Genomic DNA, 25,770 nt, shown 5'->3' with positions numbered 1-25,770 from the left:
ACACCCAGATTATTTCAGGTCTCTTTCCTTACACCTTAACATCTCTCATTTTAAAAGACCAAAAAGTAGAAAAGATACCCCTTTGGAGTGGAAGGTTACACTTGATGACTTCTAATGTCACAACAGTTCCGAAGTTCTATAACACTACTTAACTGTCAGCATATGCAGAGCACAATGTAATGGATCAAGTTCATTTACTTTGGAATTTATCAAGCAATACTTGCCACTCTATTAAGCACAAGGAATGGAAACAAATTTCAAACTGCCCTTAAAGAGAAGTTTCAAGCTGAGGAAATTTATTTAACCTAAAATAAAATCATGAGAAGAAAACTCACACAAATTAAAAACCAACTGACCCGAACTCTATAAAAATGACAATATCACAAAAACATGGGCAAACTGTTCCTGGTTTTGAAAGATCAAACAGACACAACTGAATGCTATATGTGATCTTTAACTTGAAGGTGGGGGTAGGGCGAGCAAATAGCTAAAAAGGGCATTATTAGGCAACAGGGAAAATGTGATGTCAAATTTCTTGAGCGTGATAATGATATTGTGGTTATGTATAAGGATTTCCTTGCTCTTGGGAAATGCTTATTCCAATATTATTCCAATATATTGGAATATATGCTCATTCTAAAATTTTCAAGTGTCTACTTCTCTCTCCCTCCAAGGTAAGCATGTAACATTTTGGAATATATCTTCCATACTTTCTTCAACGTTTATCAAACTAAACAAACAAAACCAAGACTGTGTGCCCCAGGAGAACAGTAACCATGTCCTTTTACTTTTCATCATTAATTGTAATCCAACTCCTAATAAAGTATTTGGCACAGAGTGGTCTCTCAATAAATATTTGTTGATGTTCAATTCGTTTATGTTGCACAACTTTTTTTTTTTAACCTTTACCACTACACTGTGAATATTTTATGTCAGTATTGATGGAGCTACATTACATTCCACTCTTACGGATGCATCAAATTGTGTAATCAACAACGGACATTACAGTTAGTTGTTACTAGTTTCTCACCATCACAAACAGGGCTGTAAATATATATTAAAAAATAGATATAAGGATATATAAATATGTACATGCACTTACCCACAGTATTTTAATTAAACAGTCATTTAAAATTGTTTATACTTACTCTCTGCCTTTAAGTTCTCATAGATCATTTATATATATATGAAAGCTAATTATGATAATATATTACAATCTGACTTTTTAATTCTATCTTTTTATTTGCTAAAACACAATAGAAATTTTAATAATATAACATGTTCCCAAGTACAAAAAGTTAGGGGGAAAAAAATCTTACCATTCTTGCTGACATCCAGTTCCCTGAGATTAATGAGATTTGCAATAGATGCTGGTAATGTTGTTAAATCATTATCTGGCAAACTCAGTTTGTGTAGAGACTGACAGTTAAAAAGTTGCTGTTGAAACAAGGTAGAGAAGGATTTTGATTATTCCTTAAGTTTCCTTAAATATTTCATTGATTAACCTTTACACAAACAAATATTATTAATGTCATTAAAACTGAATGAGTTATACCTATACAAATACCAGGGAAGATCTCTTATTATTTTATGCTATTATGGATCTGAACACAATTGGACTACTCAGAATGATTTATATCCTCACACTTCTGCCCTGGGTGAAATGCACTTAGTGAAAATAAGTATATGGTGTATTTTCTGCTAAGGTCATAAAAAATAAGTGGCTGTTAAATATGGTAAACTTTGGATCTTGTATTCCAAGCATCCTTATTCCAAAATGAAAGTTTATATAAATTAAATTCAAATATGTACAACTGATTTTAAATGACTTAAAATATAGAATTCTGATTTGGGAGAACAAAATAAATAAGGGAGCAAATATACTGTTATGCTAAAATCACAATAATGAAATGTGACCAAAATATATTTAACCAAAAGCAGTAAGTAAATGGGCTACTTCTAAGCCCCAACCAAAAAACTGTACAGAGCATAGAGGATTTTTAGGGCACTGAAAATACTGTTTGACAGCATAATGATGAATACGTGTCATTATATATTTGTCCAAACCCACAAAATGCACAACGCCAAGAGCAAATCATAATGTAAACTATGAACTTTGGGTGATTATGATTTTTCAACATAGGTTCATCAGTTTTAACTACTCTGGTGGTTTAACCACTCTGGTACCACTCTGGTGGGGGATGCTGATAAGGGTGGAGGCCATCCATGTGTGGGGGACAGGGTATGTATTTGGGAAATCTCTAGACCTTCCTCTTAATTTTGCTGTGAATCTAAAATTATTCTAAAAAAGAAGAGTCTTTAGAAAAAAACAAAACTGTGTGCAAAATGGCACTGAATAAGTCCTATTTAAGAAGAGCATTCTTCCAAAAATGGAAAATTGCCAGGCATGATAAGTGATTCAGTTATTTTCACTATCAGAGCAAGCCTCTCTCTTTTCAACACAGTCCCCAGACTGAGACCTTGCTGGTGGTGATTAGAAAAAGGGACTAATTTTAGTCTTCCATTTTCTCTAGGAGAACTAGCTAAGGAAGATAAATTACTTGCTGAAAAACAATATACAAGGGAACAGTCAATTACAAAGCACCCTATTACAACTTAGGGGAGAAATTCATGAACATGCAACCCACAACCTTTAATATTTTATCCACATCTATATACAGATTTCTTTATAAGACAATCTTGGATAGCACTGCTTTCAAAATGATTTTACTACTGGTCACCCAAAGAAAACCTTCTTCAAAACACTGCTGCCATCCAGTGTGTATATATACACACACACAAATCTAAAACAAATATTTTAAGTTACAATAGATACATGCAACCCTCTTTATTTTCTACTCTATGACAGTTAAGGTTGCCAGATAAAATACAAGATGCCTGATTAAACTTGGATTTCAGATAAACAATAATTTTTTAGTGAAAGTATGTCCTATATACTGCATGAGATACACTTATACTAAAAAATTATTCACTGGTTATCTGAAAAGTGTAATTTAATTGGGTGTCCTGTATTTTTTATTTTCTAAATCTACCAGTCCACATAATAGTTCATTATTCGGAAATGCCCCATATATTAAATTGATTTTTATGAGCCACTAATAAGTCTTTACCCACAGCTTGAAAACCACTGCTGTGTGGGTGGTAAAGCTCTCTGACAAAACTATCATAGCTTTCCGCGCAACAATAAGAAACTGAGTAGAGGATGAAGACGGGTTAGAATTTAAGGAAAAAGAAGTAGCCGCCACTAAAAAATTTTAGCAAAGAAGTTGTTAATGTGAGATGCTGTTTCATGGCAACAAACCTATTTTCTCCTGCTAGTTGCTCCTACATTTCAGAAACGTTAAGTCCTCCAAAACTTTTCCAAACAAACTGAAATGGGGAAAACAGAATACTACCTCTACAAAGCTGTTAAAAAGCAAAATTCTGATGTGATAACTGAAAGGACAATTTATCCTCAATAACTATAATGTAGATCAATGTCTCAGGAAAACTAGAAAAACATTAATTTCAATTCTTTGTCCAGTTAAATCTATTGGCTGCAGAAATTGTGCAGTCTTATTGTCTGCCTTAGTGGCTAAGGTACTGGAATTAAATACAAAATTTTAAATTATTTGCACAAGTATTTAAGCAATTAACTTGAAGAAGAGATAAAGGTTAAAAATTCTATTTAAAAAAATTTGAGTCATGTTGCACACCCTAAGGTGAAATTAAACCAAAAAAAGGGGAAACAATGCCCATATATATATATATATATATATATATATATGCAGCATTATGGCAACATTGGGAATATCATATTTCTAGGCATAAAAATAACCAAAGGCAATTCTTGAAAGACTGGATTAACATACCTTTGGAAGCTCTTCAATCTGATTAGCATCTAAGTAGAGCTCCTCCAGAGTTTTTTCAAAAGTAAAAATCTCTTTGGGAACCTGTTCCAAACTGCAATGAGAATAATCAAGAGTAGTGACGGTCTCCTCTTCTCCTCGTAGACAACGACATGGTACCAACCGCACAAACAAACTTCGTTTTGTAGTCATTTTTAGACACTGGAATATACAAACAAAAATAAATTTAGTAAAAACATGTATTATAACAATTTTTCAAAACAAATTATTCCAATTCAATTCTCACAGTTTACATATCACAGATAAATATCTCCTCCCCAACACACACTAAATAGAATGCATTTAACATTAATTTACTATCAAATTTTATATATAGTGAACTTCAAATTAAACTCAAGCACTTCTGTACTTCACAAAATGATCCATTAAGTAACCAATTATATGCTTCTATAAGCATATAGACCCGCCTCCCAGAGTAATGAAAGTAAAAACAAAAATAAACAAATGGGACCTAATGAAACTTAAAAGCTTTTGCAGAACAAAGGAAACCATAAACAAGACGAAAAGACAACCCTCAGAATGGGAGAAAATATTTGCAAACGAAGCAACAGACAAAGGATTAATCTCCAAAATATACAAACAGCTCATGGAGCTCAATATCAAAAAACAAACTAATCAAAAAATGGGCAGAAGACCTAAATAAACATCTCTCCAAGGAGGACATACAGATGGCCAAGGGGCACATGAAGGATGCTCAACATCACTAATTATTAGAGAAATGCAAATCAAAACTACAATGAGGTGGGACTTCCCTGGTGGCGCAGTGGTTAAGAATATGCCTGCCAATGCAGGGGACATGGGTTCGAGCCCTGGTGCGGGAAGATCCCACATGCCGCGGAGCAACTAAGCCCGTGCACCATAACTACTGAGCCTGCGCTCTACAGCCTGCGAGCCACAACTACTGAAGCCTGCATGCCACAACTACTGAAGCCCACGGGCCTAGAGTCTGTGCTCCACAACAAGAGAAGCCACCACAATGAGAAGCCTGGGCACCACAACGAAGAGTAGCCCCCGCTTGCCACAACTAGAAAAAGCCTGTGTGCAGCAACAAAGACCCAATGCAGCCAAAAATTAATTAATTAATTTTAAAAAAAAACAAAAAACTACAATGAGGTATCACCTCACACTGGTCAGAATGGCCATCATCAAAAAATCTACAAACAACAAATGCTGGAGAGGATGTGGAGAAAAGGGAACCCCACTGTGGAGAACACTATAGAGGATCCTTAATAAACTAAAAATAGAACTACCATATGACCCAGCAATCCCACTACTAGGCATATACTCTGAGAAAACCATAATTCAAAAGGACACATGTACCCCAATGTTCATTGCAGCACTATTTACAATAGCCAGGACATGGAAACAACCTAAATGTCCAATGACAGATGAACAGATAAAGAAGATGTGGTACATGTATACAATGGAATATTACTCAGCCATAAAAAGGAATGAAATTAGGTCATTTGTAGAAATGTGGATGGACCTAGAGTCTGTCTTACAGAGTGCAGTAAGCCAGAAAGAGAAAAACAAGTATCGTATATTAACACATATATGTGGAATCTAGAAAATGGTACAGATGAACCTATTAGCAGGGCAGGAATGAGACGAGACGTAGAGAATGGACATGTGGACACGGGGGCGGGAAGGGGAGGGTGGGATGAATTGGGAGATTAGGATTGACATATATACACTACCATGCGTAAAATAGACAGCTAGTGGGAACACGCTATAAAGCACAGGAAGCTCAGCTCAGTGTTCTGTGATGTCCTTAGATGGGTGGCATGGGGGGGGTGGTGGGAGGGAGGTCCAAGAGGGAGGGGATATACGTATACATATAGCTAATTCACTTCGTTGTACAGCAGAAAATAACACAACACTGTAAAGCAATTATGCGCCAATTTAAAAAAATTTTTTTTTAAAAGAACCATGCTTTATTAGTCTGCTCATCCTCAACAAGAAAAACCCTAATACAACAAAGATATTTCTTTAATTTCTGACTAAGAGCTGTTTCTCAATTAAGAACTTGACTCTATGCAGTTCTGAGTAGAAAGTGGGAGTACAAAGATATTTTCAGGTCTCCTAACCAGCCATTAACTTTCCTGTAACTCTCCCACATCAAAATTCCAATCTATGCCAAGTATATTTTGTTTCAATTAATATTGTTCTTTTAATTTTTCTAAAGTTTATAGGTCTTATATGTGTATAAGGTTACACACTAGAGAAGAAACTTGCTCCAGTAAAGTGCAGGCTTCATTATTTCAATCTAACTGGGGGGAAAGGCTCAATTCTGAATTAGTGAAAATTCTCAAGGCTAATTTTATTAAGAACACAACGTTCATACCGAGGTTAATTCCAACTAGGAGGCTAACATTACACTAGCAAAGAAAAGCCTACGTCAATAAATGATTGCTAATTAATGTTATCAATTCTTTGTAAAATAATAATAAATTCTTGCCCTAAGCAGAAGACTCTATTAGAGTATTAGATTACTTCTACCCAGAGCCAAGGCTAGGTTGAAGCCAGTGCAGCAAATGCCTCAGGCACGTGCGCGTGCGTGCGCGCGCGCACGCGCACACACACACACACACAAAAACTCAGTAATCAAATTAAATATTTTAATGCAATATCTTTTTAAAAAATCCAAATCACTGAAAAATAATCCATTAATGACCAAAATGGTAAATTTAAAAATAAAGACAGAATCAGTATGACTAATTTTTTTTCTTTTGCCTCAGGCTCCAATATGGCTTTGCAAGGCACTGCTTCTAACTCTTCTAATTATATCATATTCTTAAAGAGTTTGACAATAGTGTAAGTATTTCCCTTGCAACTTAAAAAAAAAAAAAATCTGACTATTCTTACTTACCATGTGTGCCAGGCACTGTGCTAAATTCTTTATATAAACTGTATGTTTCAGGACTTTCCTGGTGGTCCAGTGGTTAAGAATCCGCCTTCCAATGCAGGGGACATGGGTTGATCCCTGGTCGGGAAACTTAAGATCCCACATGCCGCGGGGCAACTAAGCCTGCGCGCTGCAACTACTGAGCCCGCATGCCACAACTAGAGAGCCCTCGTGCCACAACAAAAAATAAAATAAAATAAAATATATAAAAAAAAAACTATATGCTTATTCTCATTTCATCCTCGTGTATCTTTCTAAGGCATGTATTATTATTATCCCTATTTTTCCATAAAGAAACTGATTCTGTGCTTGTAGTGCACTATACTGCTTCTCAATATATAATGATATACTTGAACTCAGATTCATGAAATAATTCAAATATCAATAGGTCTTTACTACATACTTCTCCTTTAGGGTTTACAAAAACAAGCTACCGATGGGGTTCAGGACAAACCACCCCAAAATACGGCACCCTAGCATACTGAATATTTTAAGCTAAAGGAGTTTGATAAAACAGAAGCAGGAAGGTCACTCTGACCTTCCACACCCTTCTCCCCTGAAACAGGTAATAAAATCCTCCTGTGACAGGTGCCCTCCCTATACCAGGAGGTATCTCTGAAGATGAAGGAAGAAGAATTCTAATGAATAGGACTTGTTAAATCTCCCCCAGTTTACTACACTTACTTCATACTCTTTGATCTATCGTATTTCTACACAACTGTCCGCTTCATCAAACATGGCATAAAAATACTCAGGTTTAACTGTTTCTTTGGGTCTTCCTTTCCTTACAAAGGCTCCCTGTGTCACTTAAAACTTACATTAAAAAAATGTATATATTTTTCTCCTTTTAATCTGTCTTTGTCAGTTTAATTTTCACACCCAGCCAGGAACCCTAAGAGGGTGAAGGAAAAATTTTTCCTCCCTTACACTATGATGTCAAACATCAAATGTTTCTATCTAAAATTTTTGTCTCATGGGGATGTAATGTACAGCAAGGTGACTATAGTTAGTAATACTGTACTGTATATTTGAAAGTTGCTAAGAGAGTAGATCCAAAGCTCTCATCACAAGAAAAAAAATTGTTACTATGTATGGTGACGGATGTTAACTAGACATATTGTAAGGATCATTTTGCAACATATACAAATATTGAATCACTATGTTGTATTACTTGAAACTAATACAATGTTATATGTCAATTATACCTCAATAGAAACAAAAAATTACTTTGTCAATAAAGTTTACTGAATATGCTTAATCTATGTTTACATGAAAGTGGTGTATTTTACTGATAAGAATAAGCAGTCTTATTGATCTAATAAGAATTTAATCACTAAAGGGGAATTTAGCTTATACTTGTGTGTTTAATGAGATAATAAAAAAAGATTCTAAAAATGAATATACACTTTCTTTTTCAAGAGATTCTAAGACTTCAGCTGATAATGAGTTAGGGGGACACTTAAGAAAAACGGGAAAAAACTCCATCTGCTCTGTCCAATCTGGTAGCCACTAGACACAGTGGCATTTTAACCCGAAAATTCAAGTTAAATCAGACAAAATTTTAAATCTGGTTTCAGTCACACTGACCATATTTTAAATGCTCAATAGCCACAGGTGGCTAATGGATACCATACCTAAATAACAGAAGATACAGAACATTTCTATCACTGCAGAAAGTTCTAGGAGACAGCACTAATACAATATTTCAAACTATTATTCTGGTTCATATTATAACTACTGTATGCTTATATTTATATAATATGATAGTATGCAATAACTTGCAAGATATGGCCTAAAAAATCCATTTTCCAGAAATCATAATGGATTTGGAAGTATAACTCCCAGCTGAGAATAATGTACATGAAATGTTATTACCAAATGTACATGGTTTAAGAGTGTAGGGACTTCCCTGGTGGTCCAGTGGTTAAGACTCTGCACTCCCAATGCAGGGGGCACGGGTTCAATCCCTGGTCGGGGAACTAAGATCTCGCATGCCGCACAGTGTGGCCAAAAAAAAAAAAAAAAAAGGGTATTTATTGTACTATATTTATTTAAATCATCTGTGCAGGGCACTTGAGGTAGGAGGCAATTTACAAGGCAGAATAATTGTTAATAAAGGTAAAAAGACTTCCAAGACTTTTCTGTAGTGCTAATCATACTGCAGAACTTCTCAGAAGAGACCATGAATTCAGAAAAAGAAGATTAGACACTTAGCTCTAGGAAACTGCAAAGAGTTTACATCTCAAGTGAAAACTTCCCCAAAAAAACAAAAACAAAAGAAAACTTCCCCAAAAAAACAAAACAAAACAAAACTTCCTGTGGACAGAGACAGTGGAAAGAGCAATTTAGACCTCAGAATAAATTCAGTGGGCCTGAACCAATACAAAAATGGACCCCAATTTAGACTAAAAACTTCTGATTGATAAGAAAGGAGGGGGACCTTAATTATTGAGGTCAGAAGAGGAAAGTACCATATGAAAGGGAATGAATAACAAGACCCAAAGAGATCTTCCCTTACACAATACTACAAAGAAGCAATAAACCAAAGGGAGAAAGACTGGCCTGATCAGAACAGGAGGTGATCAACATGGGACCGCTAATTAGAATTTCAGTGTTGTGATATTAGAGCCACTTAGAAATCAGACTTAAAACGGCAGACACAAAAACATTCTAATCAAATGGAGGAAGAGAAGCCAACCAAAAAAAAAAGGCATAATAACTCAAACATTTTCTAACAAAAGAAATTAAAACTACTTACCACTGGGTTGAATTTATCTCCCTGATGTTTCTTAATTGAGCCAACATTCTATGGAAACCATAAAAAGAAACAAAATTAACAATAAAAATAGATCTTTATGACTTTAAGGAATATCTCTTCTAATTTATTTACCTCAAAATGTAAATTAAAATGCTCAATAATTCAGCCCCATAAACTGACACACACAAATTTGCTAACTTCTAAATACATGGCTACCTTCTCAATTAGTCACTGGATTTACTGTTCATAATACATTTATAAACTATTAAGAGCCCTCATCTATATCAAATAATAAATACCTCCCTATCTACCATTAAAACCCCATTTATTTGCGCTTACTGAAAATAAAGTTTTCCCAAGCAAATAAACTCTAATCACCAATTATATTTAAATTTAGTAATTTTTGATGGTTCTATATAGCAGACACTGTTAATTGCTTATCAGTCTTTTCCCCCTTTCCAGAACTTTCCTTATTCAGGGTGGTAATGGACCCAGCTATAAACCCACTTTTGAGCTTTCCAAGAAGGGTGAACAGGTAATGGATGACACAGTTAAGATCAATGACATATACTTAGAAGTCTACTTTGGGGGTGGGATGGGGGTTGGTCCTGGAAAAACATTTGCTTTCCTTATCCAGGGACAGATGTGAACATGTCTACTACTATCCTATGACCATGAGTCAACAAGCATGAGGATTAAAAACCTACCAAAAAGGCTGACAGAGTAGAAAGACAAAACAAGCTGGGGGTCTCTAATAGCACAGTTGAGTAGCTGAACTACAGAAATATCTGGATTTCTTGGTTTATAAGAAAACTAAACCCCTATTTGCTTATTAAACCATTGCTAGGTTTTCTGTACCTGTAACCAACACATTCCAAAATAAGACAGCCCAAAACCCAAAATAACAGCATTAACGTATATACATCATAAATAATCTTTTTTTAAAGTTATTAATAAGTATGTGTTTCAGAATTTACAGGGTCACTTTAAATATATTGGGCTATATGTCTCTATGCTAAATTGTTTAGGACTGCTGAGTTGTTTAACCTTCTCCACAAATTCCACCCATAGTACACGCCACAAAAAATACCTTTGCATATATCAAGCAAAGATGGCCACTTAATTTGTCACTCAAGGTACTCCCACATACATAGTAGTCTGGTAAAATGGCATTGCCAATGAACTGAGATGGAATAAGGCTACAGAAGGAGCAGGTTAGAGAGAAGAGAGAAGGAAGTTTGTGTTTAGAGACTTTAGCTTGAAATACCTGAAAGCTGTCCTACTGCGATCCTACATAGGCAGTTGGATATGGGTATTCAGAGATGTGGGGAGAAATCCAAACTAAGGATATAAATTTGGAAGTTATCTGTTTAGAGATGATATTTAAAGTAATGAAATTAGATGAAAGAATCGAGGGCATGAATGTGGACAAAAGAGTACAGATTCAAAAAAGAAAGAAAAGAAGGGAAGGAAGGAAGGTAGGGAAGAAAACAGATTCAATGATTGAGCCCTGAGATATTATAAAAATAGGTCATAAAGAAGAAATAGAACCAGAAATACAACACTGAAGAGAAGCAGTCAGTGAGTCAAGAGAAACTACCCACCAACCACCCACCCAAAGTGTGATATCCTAAAAGCTAAATGGAAAAAAATGTTTCAAGGAGGAAGTTATCAACTATGTTAGTAAGAACTTTAATTGTCACTGTGTAATAATGTAAAGGTCACTGATTATCTTACTGGGCAGTGGTAGAGACAAAACACTGTTTGGAGGGGATTCAAGAAATAGGAAGAGGATAATTTGACATAGCAAATACAGGCAACTCAGGTAGTTTAACTAAAAAAGACACTGGAAAAATAGAGCAGTAGAGGGAGCAGAATGTGAATCAAGAGTCACAGCAGTCGATTTTGTAGCCAGATGCGAGTAATCTAGTAAGAGAAAGATACATTTTTATAAAGAGATTTGGAAAACCATTCATAGACCATCCTAACAAAGTTTCCCACCAGTTTCAAAAAAAAAAAGCTGCTCATGAGGAGGAGAACAAAACAAAAGAAACCTCGGGCGCCATGGTACAACTAGCTAAACGAAATTCACATAGGGTATTTTTAAAACTACTACAGATTACTGTAGCTTCTCCCTAGAGATTCTGATTTAGGAGATGAGATATAAAACTCAAGATTCTTTATCATACACAAAATGCTGATGTGATACTTTTTTCTAACAGTTTCAACAATAATCCATAGTCAATATTATTTCATCTATACTCAAACCACCATCTTTTCCCCTTTCCATCCTTTTTTGATAAACTCTCATTTGGGGGATTACTGTACCAACTGAAAAGTGAAATCACTATAAAGGTTTTCTAAAATATAGTATGTTATACTTCCCTATGGATCTGAAGAGATCACAAGTTATACTTGGCTAGATTTAAGAGAAATCTTATGTTGGAACCATCTTTTTAAATGAGTTCAGAAGTTGAAATGCACAACAAAGGCTCCTCAGGCATGCCCATAGCCATTAGATGGTATTTAGTGGTTGTATAAGATCATTTTAGTTTAATCATGGCTATCACAGTATTTGCTAATCTGTATTTGGTACAACCTGTGCTTAATTCTGAGGCATTTTATGGACATTATTAACCCATTACCATAAGTACATGAATAGTAAACAATGAAAATAGTTATATGCAAAAGAGCAAAAATAAAAACGTAAAAAAACCTATGTAATGAAAAAAACAAATGCTGTATAGGAGCATTTGATTCTGAAGGACAAAAATAACTGAACGTATAAAATGTGTTATGCCTACAACATATACAGCAAGAAATGAGGAAAGGAGGCTGGTAAAATAGCTAAATTTCACACTTACAAGGTCAACGTTGTTGTCTGACCCCTGCTAGCCTAATTCTAATTCAGTAGAAAGCTGAGAGCTTCTTCAATGTCAGCACTGTTAATCAAACTTTCACATCAAACCATGGTTAGCCTAAATATGCCCCAAAAAAAATCTTAATGTGGAATAAAATAGTTGACATACATACTGAAGTTATACGGAATTTCCACATTTGCAGAAACTTCCACTTTATATTTTTACAAATAACTTACATAATAAAAAAGACCTTTAGAGTACAGTTTGGCAAATGCATACATCCATATAACCAACAGCAACCAAGATATAAAATCTTTCTATCACCCCAGAAAGTTCCCATGTGCTACTTTCCAGTCAACACCCTGGCCAAGGCAACCTATCCTAAATAAGAGTGCTATGACATTTGTGTACAAGTACTAGGAGAATGAAGGCTTCAGTTCTTGTGGGTAAATATGGGAGTGAAATTGCTAGATCAAAGTCTATAAGCATGTTTAATTTTATTAAAAAAAAAAGGAATAAACAAACAAGTCACTTTACAAACTGGTTTTATCACTTAACACTCCCAGAGTTCCAATTAAATCCTCACCAACACTCGATATTCTCAGTCTTTCTTAATATTAACCTATGTAGTAGGTGCGGACAAGTAGCTCACTGTATTTGTGTTTTGCATTTCTCTAATTACAAAATGGCATAGCAGAGCCTCGTCTGTACTTGGAACTCGGTTAGATGATAAGATACTGGACTCAAGCCTTACATGACACTCTAGTGGGATAAGACTTTTGGAGAAAAGAGTGACGAATTTTGTATATGGGAGGATTGCAAATTATTGTACAAGAGGATATACTATATTAGAAAACAATTCTCCATGAACATCTCACATTTCTGCATGGTCTGGGTCCACTGAGCAATGTCATTTACAGCCAATTTAAGATGTTTATACAAGGATACATTCCAGATAATAACACTTAGCAACATTGAGATAGTTCAGTGTCCTCTCTCCAGAGATGATTTCTTTAAATTCCAGAGTAAAAATAAGGTTTCTCTCTCTCACTCTCCTGAGGAGAGGATAGACAGGTCATCAGTGGTCCTATGAAAGATCAGAGTTTCCTAATTTGGGGTTCCCCTTCTGTAACGTACACTACTATCTGTGCAGGCACCATCTGACCCTCACTGTGAAGCTCTATGAAGATTTAGGCTCGGGCAACTGACACAAAATATTGCCCTGGTTGCTGCTTTTTCAGGGAGTAATAAACCCTTTGTTTCTGGTCTAGAAGTCTTGTGTTTTCTGGCAAGTTAACATTTTAGCTTGTAAGTAGGGTAAAACCTCAGACTCTTTACTGTTTCTGATTTAACCAGCGTAAATTAAGAAACATGGCCACGATGTTTTATACCACCTAAGATCAAGAGATGCAGAGTCTATTTCCCCAATCCTTGAATTTGGGCTGAACTGTGACTTGCTTATACCAACTCAATGTGGCAGAAGTTAGGCAAGTAACAGTGCCTATGCCTCAAGAAGATTTACAACTTCTGCTTTTACCTTCCTTGAATGCAGCCCTGAGGACATGATGCTGTAATTCTTTGTAGGATAAAAGACCACATGCTGATTCACAAATTCAAGAGCTATATAAATTGCTGTAGTTTTAAGCTTAAGTTTACCAACTGTATTGATTTTTTCAAAGAGAAAACTTCATAATTTGTTCATTTACTGATGGGACATTTTCCATTTCCCTGATTTCACTTTTCTCTATTTTTTCAGCCTTTTATTTATTTTGAATTTGTCTCTCTTTTTCTGACTCTTAGGGTAAAGCTTATTAAGTAATTGATTCTAATACTTTATTCTTCAAGATTTAAAGCTATAAATTCTGAGATGCACTGCATAAAATTTGATATGTTGTCTTTTTGTTGAATTTGTTTAAAATGCTAATTTCCCATTTGATTTATTATTTTACCCATGAGTTATTCAGAATCATCTTAATTTCAAAACATTCAGGGATTGGGAATTCCCTGGCAGTCCAGTTGTTAGGACTTGGAGCTCTCACTGCCGAGGGCCCAGGTTCAATCCCTGGTTGAAGAACTAAGATCCCACAAGCCGCGTGGTACAGCCAAAAAAAAAAAAAAAAAAAATTCAGGGCTCTACTAAACCTCATTTTGTTACTGATTTCTAATTTAATTCCACTGTAATCAGAGAAAATAATATTATGATTTCAAGTCTTCACAATATGTTGAAGTTTTGACAGCCCCACATGAGATCTACCGAGGTGAGTGTTTCATGTATATTTAAATGTCACATTCTGCATCTCTTGGGTTTAGTGTTCAAAAAATGTCAGGTTAAATTGATTGAGAGTGGTGTGCAAATCTTCTGTACCCTTACTAATTTATGGCATTCTTTTTCTACTAATTACTGAAAAGTACTGAAATCTCTAACCGTAAGTGTAAATATGTTTTATTTCTGTCAATTTTTATTTCATGTATTTTGAATCTCTTATAAAGTATCAATAAATACACATTTGGGGTTCTTGTACCTTCTTGAGGAATGGATCCTTTTAACATATAAAATGTCCTTTCTCTCTGCTAATAATCCTTGTCTTGAAGTATAGTTTGCCTGATATCACTATAGCCATAGGAACTTTCTTTTGATAAGTGTTAATGTATATTTTTCCAACTATTACTTTTAACCAAATTTGTCTTTAAAGTGCCTATTTGTATGAAGCATATAGGTGGGTCTTACTATTTTATCCAATCTGACAATTTCTATGTTCTGATGGTAGGCTTAGACCATTTATATTTAATATAATTACTGGTGTGATTTAAGTTTATTACATTACTATTTATTTTTTATTTGTTCTTTGTTCCTTTTTTTCCTGCCTTCAAATATAGTTATTTTTTTCCTATATTATCTCATTTTATGGACTTTAAGCTATACATATATATTTTGTGGTTGCCCTAGGAATGTACAGTATGTATTCTTAATTCATCATAGTCCACCATCAAATAATATTATACTATTCTAATTATACTATGTAATTTTATATATGATGTAACAAATGTAAGAGTATAATTTATTTATGCCTACTCTCGCTCATATTTCATGCTATTGTCATAAATTTTACTTCTATATATTATAAATCCCACAATTTTTTTTGTTTTACACTACTCAACTGTCATTTATATAAATTTAAAAACCAGAAAATAGACTTTCATATTTATTCACACATTCACCATTTCTTAGTCTATTTCTTACTACTATCAAGCCCATTTGAACAGTTTTTTTAAAAAGATACTGCATTTTTCAGTTCTAGAAAACATCTGGTGTTGGTACAAAGTTCCCAATACTCTCCTGAAATACTCAACCCCTCACATGTTATCCTGTAAATTGTTTTAAAATCATTGTCTCCTAACTCATTGACTCCTAACTCTGGGTCATCTAATAAGTCTGGTTTTGTTAACTGTTTTCTCTTAATTATACAATCATATTTTCCTTTTTCTTTGTATATTTCATAATTTTTCACAGTATTCTAGATGCTTTTTATAAAATAACAGTTGAGAACTGAATGTAATATTGTTAAGTTTTACTTATTACCCAGAGAGTCTATGCTCTTCTCTCAGTTAGGATGAGTGACTGATAATTCAGATTCCTAGTAGAACCAATTTGAGCTGGGACTGGCTGCAGCTTTAATTAGAGTGAATTCTTCTGTGATCAATTCAACCCCCAACTTCCCATCTCCAACCACAGCCATATCTTTTTGATCTTGTCAAAATTTGAGATAGGAAGAATTTGGGCTGCAATTCCAGATATTTTTGGTTCGGTTTACCTTTAGATTCAACCCCAGCAGTGTCCCATAATTCAAGAACCATTAGAATTTGCAGAGCTATACATTTCTATAGGTTTTTTTCAACTAAGCCTCTACTCCTCTTTATGGCAAAATTCAAGGTGGATAAAATTATCACGTTTAATGATTTAATTTTGCCTTTGGGGCTCTGTCAGATTCCCATCCCTTCACAAAAGCCCACACTGTCACTTGAGGACTGGATGATTTATATTCATCCCTTCAGTCTTTCCATTTATGGTAAGTCCTGCTTCATCCTATACTGAAATCTGGCTGGGAAACTGCCACACTCTTGACTCACCTATGAGAGGTTCATGTACCTATGGAAATCAGTTCACTAAGGCTTCCTTGATTCCACTGATTTTTTGCTAGCTCTATTTTTTTTTTTAAGTGTGATTTTTATTCTTTACAGGTTTTTCTTATTCTTACCAGGGGACCAAAAAATTTTTGTGCCTTCCTATATGCTAACTAGAAGCAGAAATACTAGGAGAAAGTGCAATAAAATTTCTGGGGAAAAAACAAACAAACAAAAAGAAATACTAGGAGATTTCCAGTGTAGATAAACCAGTTCTGTTTATAGAAAAGATACTCCCATGGAAGATATCCAGTCTGACTCACCCCTTTGTGAAACAAACTTGGTCAAGGTAGAAGAAAAATCTTCAGAATTCTCCTCCATCTCAGTTTAGAAGGAATGACAATTTATGGAACAAAAAGAGGGCCTAATTATTTTTACAGAAAAATCTTTCATTCCACAACTAGAAATAAGACTACAAATGCAAACATCCCAGCTAGAATTGGTTTATTTAACTCTGAAAACCTAACATTAGATCATTCTATAATCAGAGGGAGGAAGCAGAGGGAGAATGAGGAAAGAAAGCAGCTCAGTATGGCTCATAACCAAACTCAGAGAAGGTGAAACTGTGCCAAAAAGGAATACTGAAGGTCTGTGAGTAAATTTCAACTTTTTCTAACACAGAGTTAGTTCTGTTATTTCCAACAATAGGTCAATAAAGCTGTGCAAAGAGACGTTTGTTGGCAATATGCATCACAAACATATATTCACAATGATGTGCTTATTTAACATGGTAGGAAATTAAATCTTGGCATTATTTCAAACTTAGAAATACTTTCTCATACAGTCTTGACCGGATTCTAAACTATTCCCATAACACAATCCAGTGGCAGGACTAATTTCTTCGTGTGTATTCCCTTATTTCTCTTTACTTCCTAGTATTCATCTCTATGCCAGAGTAAATCCCAATCTTCTTAGTTTCTGCTAATGACTTATAACAACTCCTTTTCCTCCTTGAACTCATTACACATGATTTGGGGAGCCTTGATGGGTACAGAACAAGATGCTCAAATAAACCAAGGAGAACCCTAGTTCTCTAAGATATTCTAAGGAACAACTGATTTTGATCACATGCAGAAATATAAGACACCGAGTAGGTGTTATTTTTCCTCCCATCTTAAAAAGGACCTCTCCTGAGGATATCTCTCCAGTTACTAACCCATTTCTCTGCTCCCTTTTACAGCAAAATTCCAAACAAGTTGTCTATATGCACTGACTTCAATTATTTCATCAACAGTTCTCAAACCCACTCCAGTCACACTTTTGTCCCAATCACTTCAATGGAAACTGTTCTTCCTAGATCATTAATGGCCTACCTATTGCCAAATCCAACAGACAATTCTAAGTTCATCTCTCACTTGACTTAGTAGTAGCATTACTCCCCACTACTTTACCCATTTTCTTCACTTAGCTTCCAAGACACCACATCCTCCTGATTTTGTTCCTACACCACTGGCCAGACCTCAGTCTCCTTTGCTAATTGCTCCACTTTATGTCAACTTCTTAACACATTATAGTGACTGAGAATACAGATGTTGGCCCTCTTCTCTATCTATACTCATACCTTTGGTGATCATCCAGTTTCAAATCTTGAAATATTATCAACTCTTTCAATACTAAGTAGTCTACCAACACCTGTCTTAGTTTGGGTTCTCTCAAAAACAAAGGCTGAGGTAAAGACTTGAATGCAGATAGTCTGTCTAAGAAATAACCTGAGGGAGCAGTGAGAGTATGAGATATGGAGGAAAAGCCAATATAAGAAATGGTGTATTATCAAAGTCATCCCTAAGGACAACTGGGGTTCATTCTACTTAAACTCCCTGAGACAGGCGCACAGGAGGTCTCAGAACTGTCTGCCTATAGGATGAGAGGCAAGCTGTTACCCATCTGCTCCTGTCTCCCACTAGTTCAGGACTGCTTCTATGGACATTAACTTTCCCAAACCACAAGCCCATGCTTGCTTTCTGGTCTAGATGGCCTCCCACAGCAGAGAAATCACTAGGGCTCACCTTCACTAAAAAGACAAATAACAAAACTTAACAATGGGCAAAGGATTTGAAGAGGCATTTCTCCAAAGAAATACCAATGGCCAATAAGCACATAAAAAAATGATCAACATCATCAGTCATTAGGAAAATATAAATCAAAACCACAAAGAGATAAAATTTTACACCAACTAGGGATGGTTACAATAAAAAAGGTAGGTATCAGGACAGATGTGGAGAAATTGAAACCCTCATACATTGCTGATGTAAATGTAAATTGTTGTAGTCACTTTTGAAAAACAATTTGGCAGTTCCTCCAAAAAGTTAAACATAGTTACCATATGACCGCTCAATTCCACTCCTAGGTATAAAACCAAGAGGACTGAAAACACCTGCTTTCAGAAAAACTTGTAACTAATGTTCATAGCAGCATTATCCATAGTGGCCAAAAAGTAGAAACAATCTAATATCTATCAACTAATGAATGGAGAAACAAAATGTTTTATATCCATACAATGAAATGCGTATATATTCAGCTATATAAAGAGATGAACTACAGATAAAGGATACAACATGGATGAACCTTGGAAACTTTATGCTATGGTAAAGAAGCCAGACACGAAAGGCCATATACTGTACGATTCCATTTTTATGAAATGTCTCAAACAGGCAAATTTATAGAAACAGAAAGCAGATTAGTGGTTCAGGGTCTAGGGGCAGTGGGAAACAGGAGTGACTGCTCATGGGTACGGAGTTTGGGGAAACGAGATTTTTTGGACTCAGATGATGATGATGGTTGCAGGGCCCTGTGAATGTACTAAAAATTACTGGATTGTACACTTTAAACAGGTGAACTTTATTGTATGTGAATTAGAGCTCGATGGAAAAATAGCTTAAAAGAAAGAAAAAATATCAGGACACTGGTTAATGCCACTATGATGTATTAATACAAAAGATTCCAAACTGATTTCCTAATCCCATTCAGTTAGTACCTGACTTTTCATTTCAATTTATTTTACCACCTTCCTTCTCCCTTTAAAACCTTAAAATAAGTTACTTATACCCAACCCCATAATCTAATCCCAACTAAAGTTTTACAACTTTACTGAGCCAAATCCTTTGCTCAGGTGAGGCCCTTTACCTTACCACAGACTCCTCCTTTCCACCTGACACTTCAATATGCTAATTACTTCTTTGTTCTTTAAGTGGCGTTTTAAATGAAGCTGTCTATAAATAAAATGTTTTTATGCAGCGTGTACAGTGCCCTAGAAACTGAGCCAAACCTGTTGAAAAACATGACCTGATTTGCAAATCCTGGACACAAGTGCCCTAGTGCTTGAAATTCCGCCATTATTTATTTTGGACACTCTCCAAACAACCTCTATTAAAATGCAAATCCACCTGGTGAAGACAAGGCCCTAATTTCTTAAGGTAAATTTCCTTACAGTATTTCCTAAGTTCAAGAGAAAAGGAGCTATAGAGAAGGAACCACGATCAAAGAGCAGAAAAAGGTAGAAACCAGCAAATGAGCGTGCGCGTGCACACACACACACACACACACACACACACACACACACACGAGAGGCAGGTTTGAAATCATCATTTTTCTGTACAGCTAATGTGTTTGTTTTGAGGTTAACAGCCTAATTATGATTATAAACACCACAAACCCTCCAAAGAAAACCAGATCTTAACACCTTGTTACAGAAGGATTTTAAAAGCTTAATTATTAACACTTATAAGTAAAAGCTTAAAAATACCACCACTTGATCAAAGTCTTATGTATAAAAAGTTTCACTTTTAGAAGGATTCAGATTAATATTTTAGGTATATTTATAATTTTATTAACTCATGCTAAATGTTAGGTATATTTATAATTTTATTAACTCATTCTAAAAATCCCTTAGGGCTGAAGACATTTATTTTTTAAGTAAAATACCATCATATATGTAGAGAAGAAGAGAAGCAAACCCAAATTTTAAGCTGCTTCTACTTCTAAATGTCCCACCTATACCTAAATCCTCTTGTGCTTATCTGATAGACAATGTGTGGAATTAGCCTTAATTTGTCAAACATTACTTTTGAAAGTACTTTTTTTAAGTAACAAATTTCTTTAAAATTCTCTGTAGAAAAGGAAGTGGGAAAATGTTGTGAGAACAGCTAAGAACTGCCAGGTGCTTTGTGCCAAATTCATTCACATACTGAACTCTGACATCCCTCTAAATTAGCTATTATATACACATTTAAATATAAACAAAGATCACAGGACAAACAAGAGGCAAGTCTTAAAGCTCCAAGTATAACAGTATTCCATATCATCAATGATTCTCAATGAATGAAAGGACACCTTAGGTCCAAAAACATCAAGGACCGACATGATAATAATTACACTTTCAATATTCCTGTTGAGAAAACATTTATAGGCATATGTATGAGTTTGGGAGTCTTTTGCAATAAAACCCCATGCCCTATGGGTGGAAACAATTCTAAAATTTCAACAGAGATATTCCACCTATCCCAAAATGGATGACAGGGAAAAATGACATAGACACCATTAGAATAACTTCCCAGTTCACAATGACCCCTTCCTTTCTCCGGGAAAAGGTGACCGCAGATCCATAAAATATTACAGTCAATGCAATTTTAAAAAATATAGCCCTTAAGGCAATACAATGGCACCAAAGACAGTCTTTTCAACAGATGGTGCCAGAACAACCAATCACATTCAAAGGAAGGAACCTAGACACAGAACTTATACCTGTCACTAAAATTAAATCAAAATTGATCACAGGCCTAAATGTAAAACATGAAACTATAAAACTCCTAGAAGACAACATAGAAGAAAACCTAGATGACCTTGAGTATGGTGATTTTTTAGATACAACATCCAAGGCACAATGCATGAAAGAAATAATTGATAATAAGCTAGACTTTGTTAAAACTATAAACCTGTTCTGCAATGTGAAGAGAATGACAGGCAACAGACTGGCAGAAAATATAACTGGCCCTCCATATTCGCAGGTTCTGCATCCTCAGATTCAACCAAACTTGGATCAAAAAAAAGCTTCCCTGGTGGCGCAGTGGTTGAGAGTCTGCCTGCCAATACAGGGGACACGGGTTCGAGCCCTGGTCTGGGAAGATCCCACATGCCGCGGAGCAACTAGGCCCGTGAGCCATAACTACTGAGCCTGCGCGTATGGAGCTTGTGCTCCACAACAAGAGAGGCCGCGACAGCGAGAGGCCCGTGCACCGCAATGAAGAGTGGCCCCCACTCGCCGCAACTAGAGAAAGCCCACGCACAGAAACGAAGACCCAACACAGCCAAAAATAAATAAATAAATAAATAAATAAAATTTAAAAAAAAAAAAATTTGAAAAAAATCCCAGAAAGTTTCAAAAAGCAAAACTTGAATTTGCCACAAGCTGGAAACAATTTACATAGTATTTTCATCGTACTTACAACAATTTACAAAGCATTTACATTGTATTAGGTATTATAAGTAACCCAAGGTGATTTAAAGTACATGGGGAAGGCTTCCCTGGTGGTGCAGTGGTTGAGAATCCGCCTGCCAATGCAGGGGACACGGGTTCGAGCCCTGGTCTGGGAAGATCCCACATGCCATGGAGCAACTAAGCCCGTGCGCCACCAACTACTGAGCCTGCGCTCTAGAGCCCGCATGCCACAACTACTAAAGACCGCACGCCTAGTGCCCATGCTCTGCAACAAGAGAAGCCACTGCAGTGAGAAGCCCGTGCACCGCAACGAAGAGTAGCCCCTGCTCGCTGCAACTAGAGAGAAGCCTGCGCACAGCAACGAAGACCCAACGCAGCCAAAAATTAAAAATAAATAAATTTTTAAAAATAAAAAATAAAGTATATAGGGAAGATATGCCTTGGTTACATGCAAATACTATGCCATTTTACATAAGGGACTTGAGCATCATCAGGTTTTGTTATCCTGGGACAAGGGAGGGTCCTCGAACCAATCCCGCCCCCTCCCCCATATGTGGGAGCACTGTATTTGCAAAAGATACAACTGATAAAGGGCTGTTATCCAAAATACACAAAGAACTCTGAAAACCCAACAAGAAAACAAACAATCCAATTAAAAAATTGCAAAGATCCTAACACTCTCACATCACCAAAGAAGATATACAGATGGCAAATAAGCACATGAAAAGATGCTCCACATCATAAGTCATCAGGGAAATGCAAATTAAAACAAGATATCACTGTAAACCTATTAGAATGGCCAAAATCTGGAACACGGACAACACCAAATGCTGGTGAGGATGTGAAACTCTCATTCAATGCTGGTGGAAATGCAAAATGGTACAGCCATTTTGGAAGACAGCTTGGCAGTTTCTTACAAAACTTAATGTACTCTTACCATACAATCCAGCAATCATGCTCTTTGGTATTTATCCAAAGGAATTGGAAACTTATGACCACAAAAAAAACCTGCCGGTGTATGTTTATAGCAGCTTTATTCATAACTGCCACTACTTGAAAGCAATCAAGATGTCCTTCAGTAGGTGAATGGATAAATAAACTGTGGTACATATTCAGAGGTTAAGAAGAAATGTGCTATCAAGCCATGGAGGAACCTTAGATGCATACTGCAAAGAAGAAGAAGCCTGAAAAAAACATACACACATATGTGATTCCAACCACATGATATTCCAGAAAAGGGAAAACTATGGAGACAGTGAATAGATCAGAGGTTTCCAGGGGTTGGGCGTGGAAGGAGGATGAACAGGCAGAACACAGAGGATTTTTAGGGCAGTGAATCTACTCTGTAAGATACTATAATGATGAATACATGCCATTATACATTTGTCCAAATCCACAGAATGTGCAACACCAAGAGTGAACCCAAATGTAAACTATGGACTGTGGGTGATAGTTATGTGTCAGTGTAGGTTCACTAACTGCAACAAACGTACCACTCTAGTGGGGGATGATGATAATAGGAGAGGCTATGCATATGTGGGAACAAGGTTGTATATAGGAATCTCTGTACCTTAGGCTCAATTTGGCTGTGAACCTAAAACTGCTCTGAAAAAAAAAAAAAAAAAGTATATTTTAAAAAAGAACAACTAGTCCTGATGTTTTACTTATTATGAAAAAAAGAATGGATGCACATGAACTGGAAGACTTACAATCTCTGTCAGTGGTACTCATATTCCAACATGCAACCACTTAGTTTTAAATAATACCTCACTCTAAGTCACCTGTTTTAACTATCTGAAAAAAATTTTTTTTAAAGCTAACTCAAGCAAACTGGGACACCATACTGCCCAAAATTTGACATTTCCTGGGACTATGAGGATTTTTTTTATAGCAGACATGTGATTGGTTATACACTTGGAAATCTTGAAAATCTGTTAAGCCAGAATCATCTGTACCATATTCTTTGGTATTTTAGTGGTCTCAGTAAAGCATTTGCATTAGGTGCCTATTAACAGCTCTAAACCTGCCTCCTGAGGAAACCACAAGCTTTATAATAGCAAGTACCCCTGTAGAGAAGGAATGCTTGGCTAGTCAGACATAAATACTTATCACTTTCTTAATCTGACAATAAACATACCATTCTCTCAACTGATTTCCAGAGCATCAATAAGCAAAATAGAATTCTGATATGCCATTCTTTCATTAGAAAGCAAAATCCTGAAACTATCTGCTACTCGGCTAGATAAACTCCAAATTAGAACAGTGATGGTTAGAGGAGTATAAAAAATACTGTCTCCATCCATGTCTATTTTACCCTTAGATCAAGTGAGAGTACCAAAAAAAAAAAAAAATACATATATATATATGTGTGTGTATACATATATGTGTGATATATATGAATATATATAATATTTTGAAACACATTAGCCTATCCTCATGTATGATCCATCTTTGCTGAGTTTTTTGTACATTGTATCATCCTATTTTTATTAAAATACATATATATTAAAAAAAGAGCCTGAGAGCCATGGAATATGTGTTGTTAAATTACTGTCAACAATACTGTCCATTCATTACTCAACAGCTCTTACATAAGGGAATTTACATTTTAGAAATCATTTAGAAATTAATGCAAGGAAAATCTTTGAATCCTTTGGAGAACTTGAGATGTATTTCTTTATTCAGGGTAATGAGAACCTTGGCTCCCAGGAAGCTTAGCTAAATCTGATGTTCTATCATAGCTAAATTACTTTAACGTTATATATTTCCTCACTCCTTTCCTTGGATCTGATTTTGTACTTCTATTAACTAGTATTCACATCCTATTAAAAGTCACCTCGAATCTTATTTTTAAGAAGAAATAGTTTAAAAAAAAAAAGTCAAACTAAACACACAGGGATCTTAATAAATAACTCTATCATATGGTGAAAAAAATAAAAGAAAAACTGTTAAGGCTGCCCTTGAATTATCATTTGAAAATATCTCCAAATAGACCCCCAAAGTGCTAGAAAGTTATACAGAAAGCTAACTGCATAAGTATAGAGGCTGAATGGCACAACGGATCCTGGCAAAAGAATGCCTATGTGTCTCAGCTTATTCGTTTATCAGAATAAAGGTAGGGCTACTTATAGACTAGGAAAGTAGGACCTCAAATATTTATTCTTTGTCCTCACTTGAGCCTAGAACAGTTCTTAGCACAAGGTAGGTGCTTAAATGCTGTTGTAATATCTAACTTCTAAGCTAGAAGAGAATAGAATCTAGATTCTACATTATCCTCCAAAAATCTACCTCAAATCCTTGCTCCTACATGGTAAGCAGACTATATAGGTGAGACACTGTAGTGCAGGAAAAAACTGTACTCCATAAACTGATACACTGGAACCTCTTCACCTTGTATACAATTCAAAGAACTAAACACTCTACTCTGAAGAAAGTGCCTAATACTAGTATATACGCCAATGCATGGCAGAAGACGGTAGATTAAAAGTAGAACTTTGTCTTTTTAAGGTATGATGAGTAGGTCTAAATTAATTTGTCAAGTATATGCTGAGAATCTATTCATTATGTGTTAAGTACTATGCTATGAAAATAACAGATGGAAACACTATAAAATCCCATCAATAATAAACTACAGCAGAGCTACATAAAATTACAAAACCATTAAAATGCTGTCTTTTTATGCAGAAATGGAAAACTCATAA

The 25,770-nt window shown here is 35.5% G+C and overlaps 1 protein-coding gene across 9 annotated transcripts in view; it reads right to left on the bottom strand.

Moving 5' to 3' along the window:
• ERBIN (erbb2 interacting protein) overlaps window positions 1-25,770 on the bottom strand; it is a 109,863-nt gene that overhangs the window by 65,310 nt on the left and 18,783 nt on the right. For 8 of the 9 annotated variants that reach the window (XM_061189300.1, XM_061189302.1, XM_061189306.1 and 5 more), the window contains exons 2-4: window positions 9,593-9,640; window positions 3,873-4,070; window positions 1,320-1,437 (exon numbers count right to left, since the gene is read on the bottom strand). In XM_061189300.1, coding sequence (XP_061045283.1) covers window positions 1,320-1,437; window positions 3,873-4,061 — 307 coding nt within the window. In that variant the 5' untranslated portion in view covers window positions 4,062-4,070; window positions 9,593-9,640. The remainder of the gene's footprint in view (window positions 1-1,319; window positions 1,438-3,872; window positions 4,071-9,592; window positions 9,641-25,770) is intronic. The other variant, XM_061189301.1, reaches the window with a different exon arrangement.

Source organism: Eubalaena glacialis, chromosome 4 (assembly GCF_028564815.1).
Source record: "Eubalaena glacialis isolate mEubGla1 chromosome 4, mEubGla1.1.hap2.+ XY, whole genome shotgun sequence".
NCBI classification, from domain to species: Eukaryota; Metazoa; Chordata; class Mammalia; order Artiodactyla; family Balaenidae; genus Eubalaena; species Eubalaena glacialis.
This window is presented reverse-complemented; position numbering and strand designations above follow the sequence as displayed.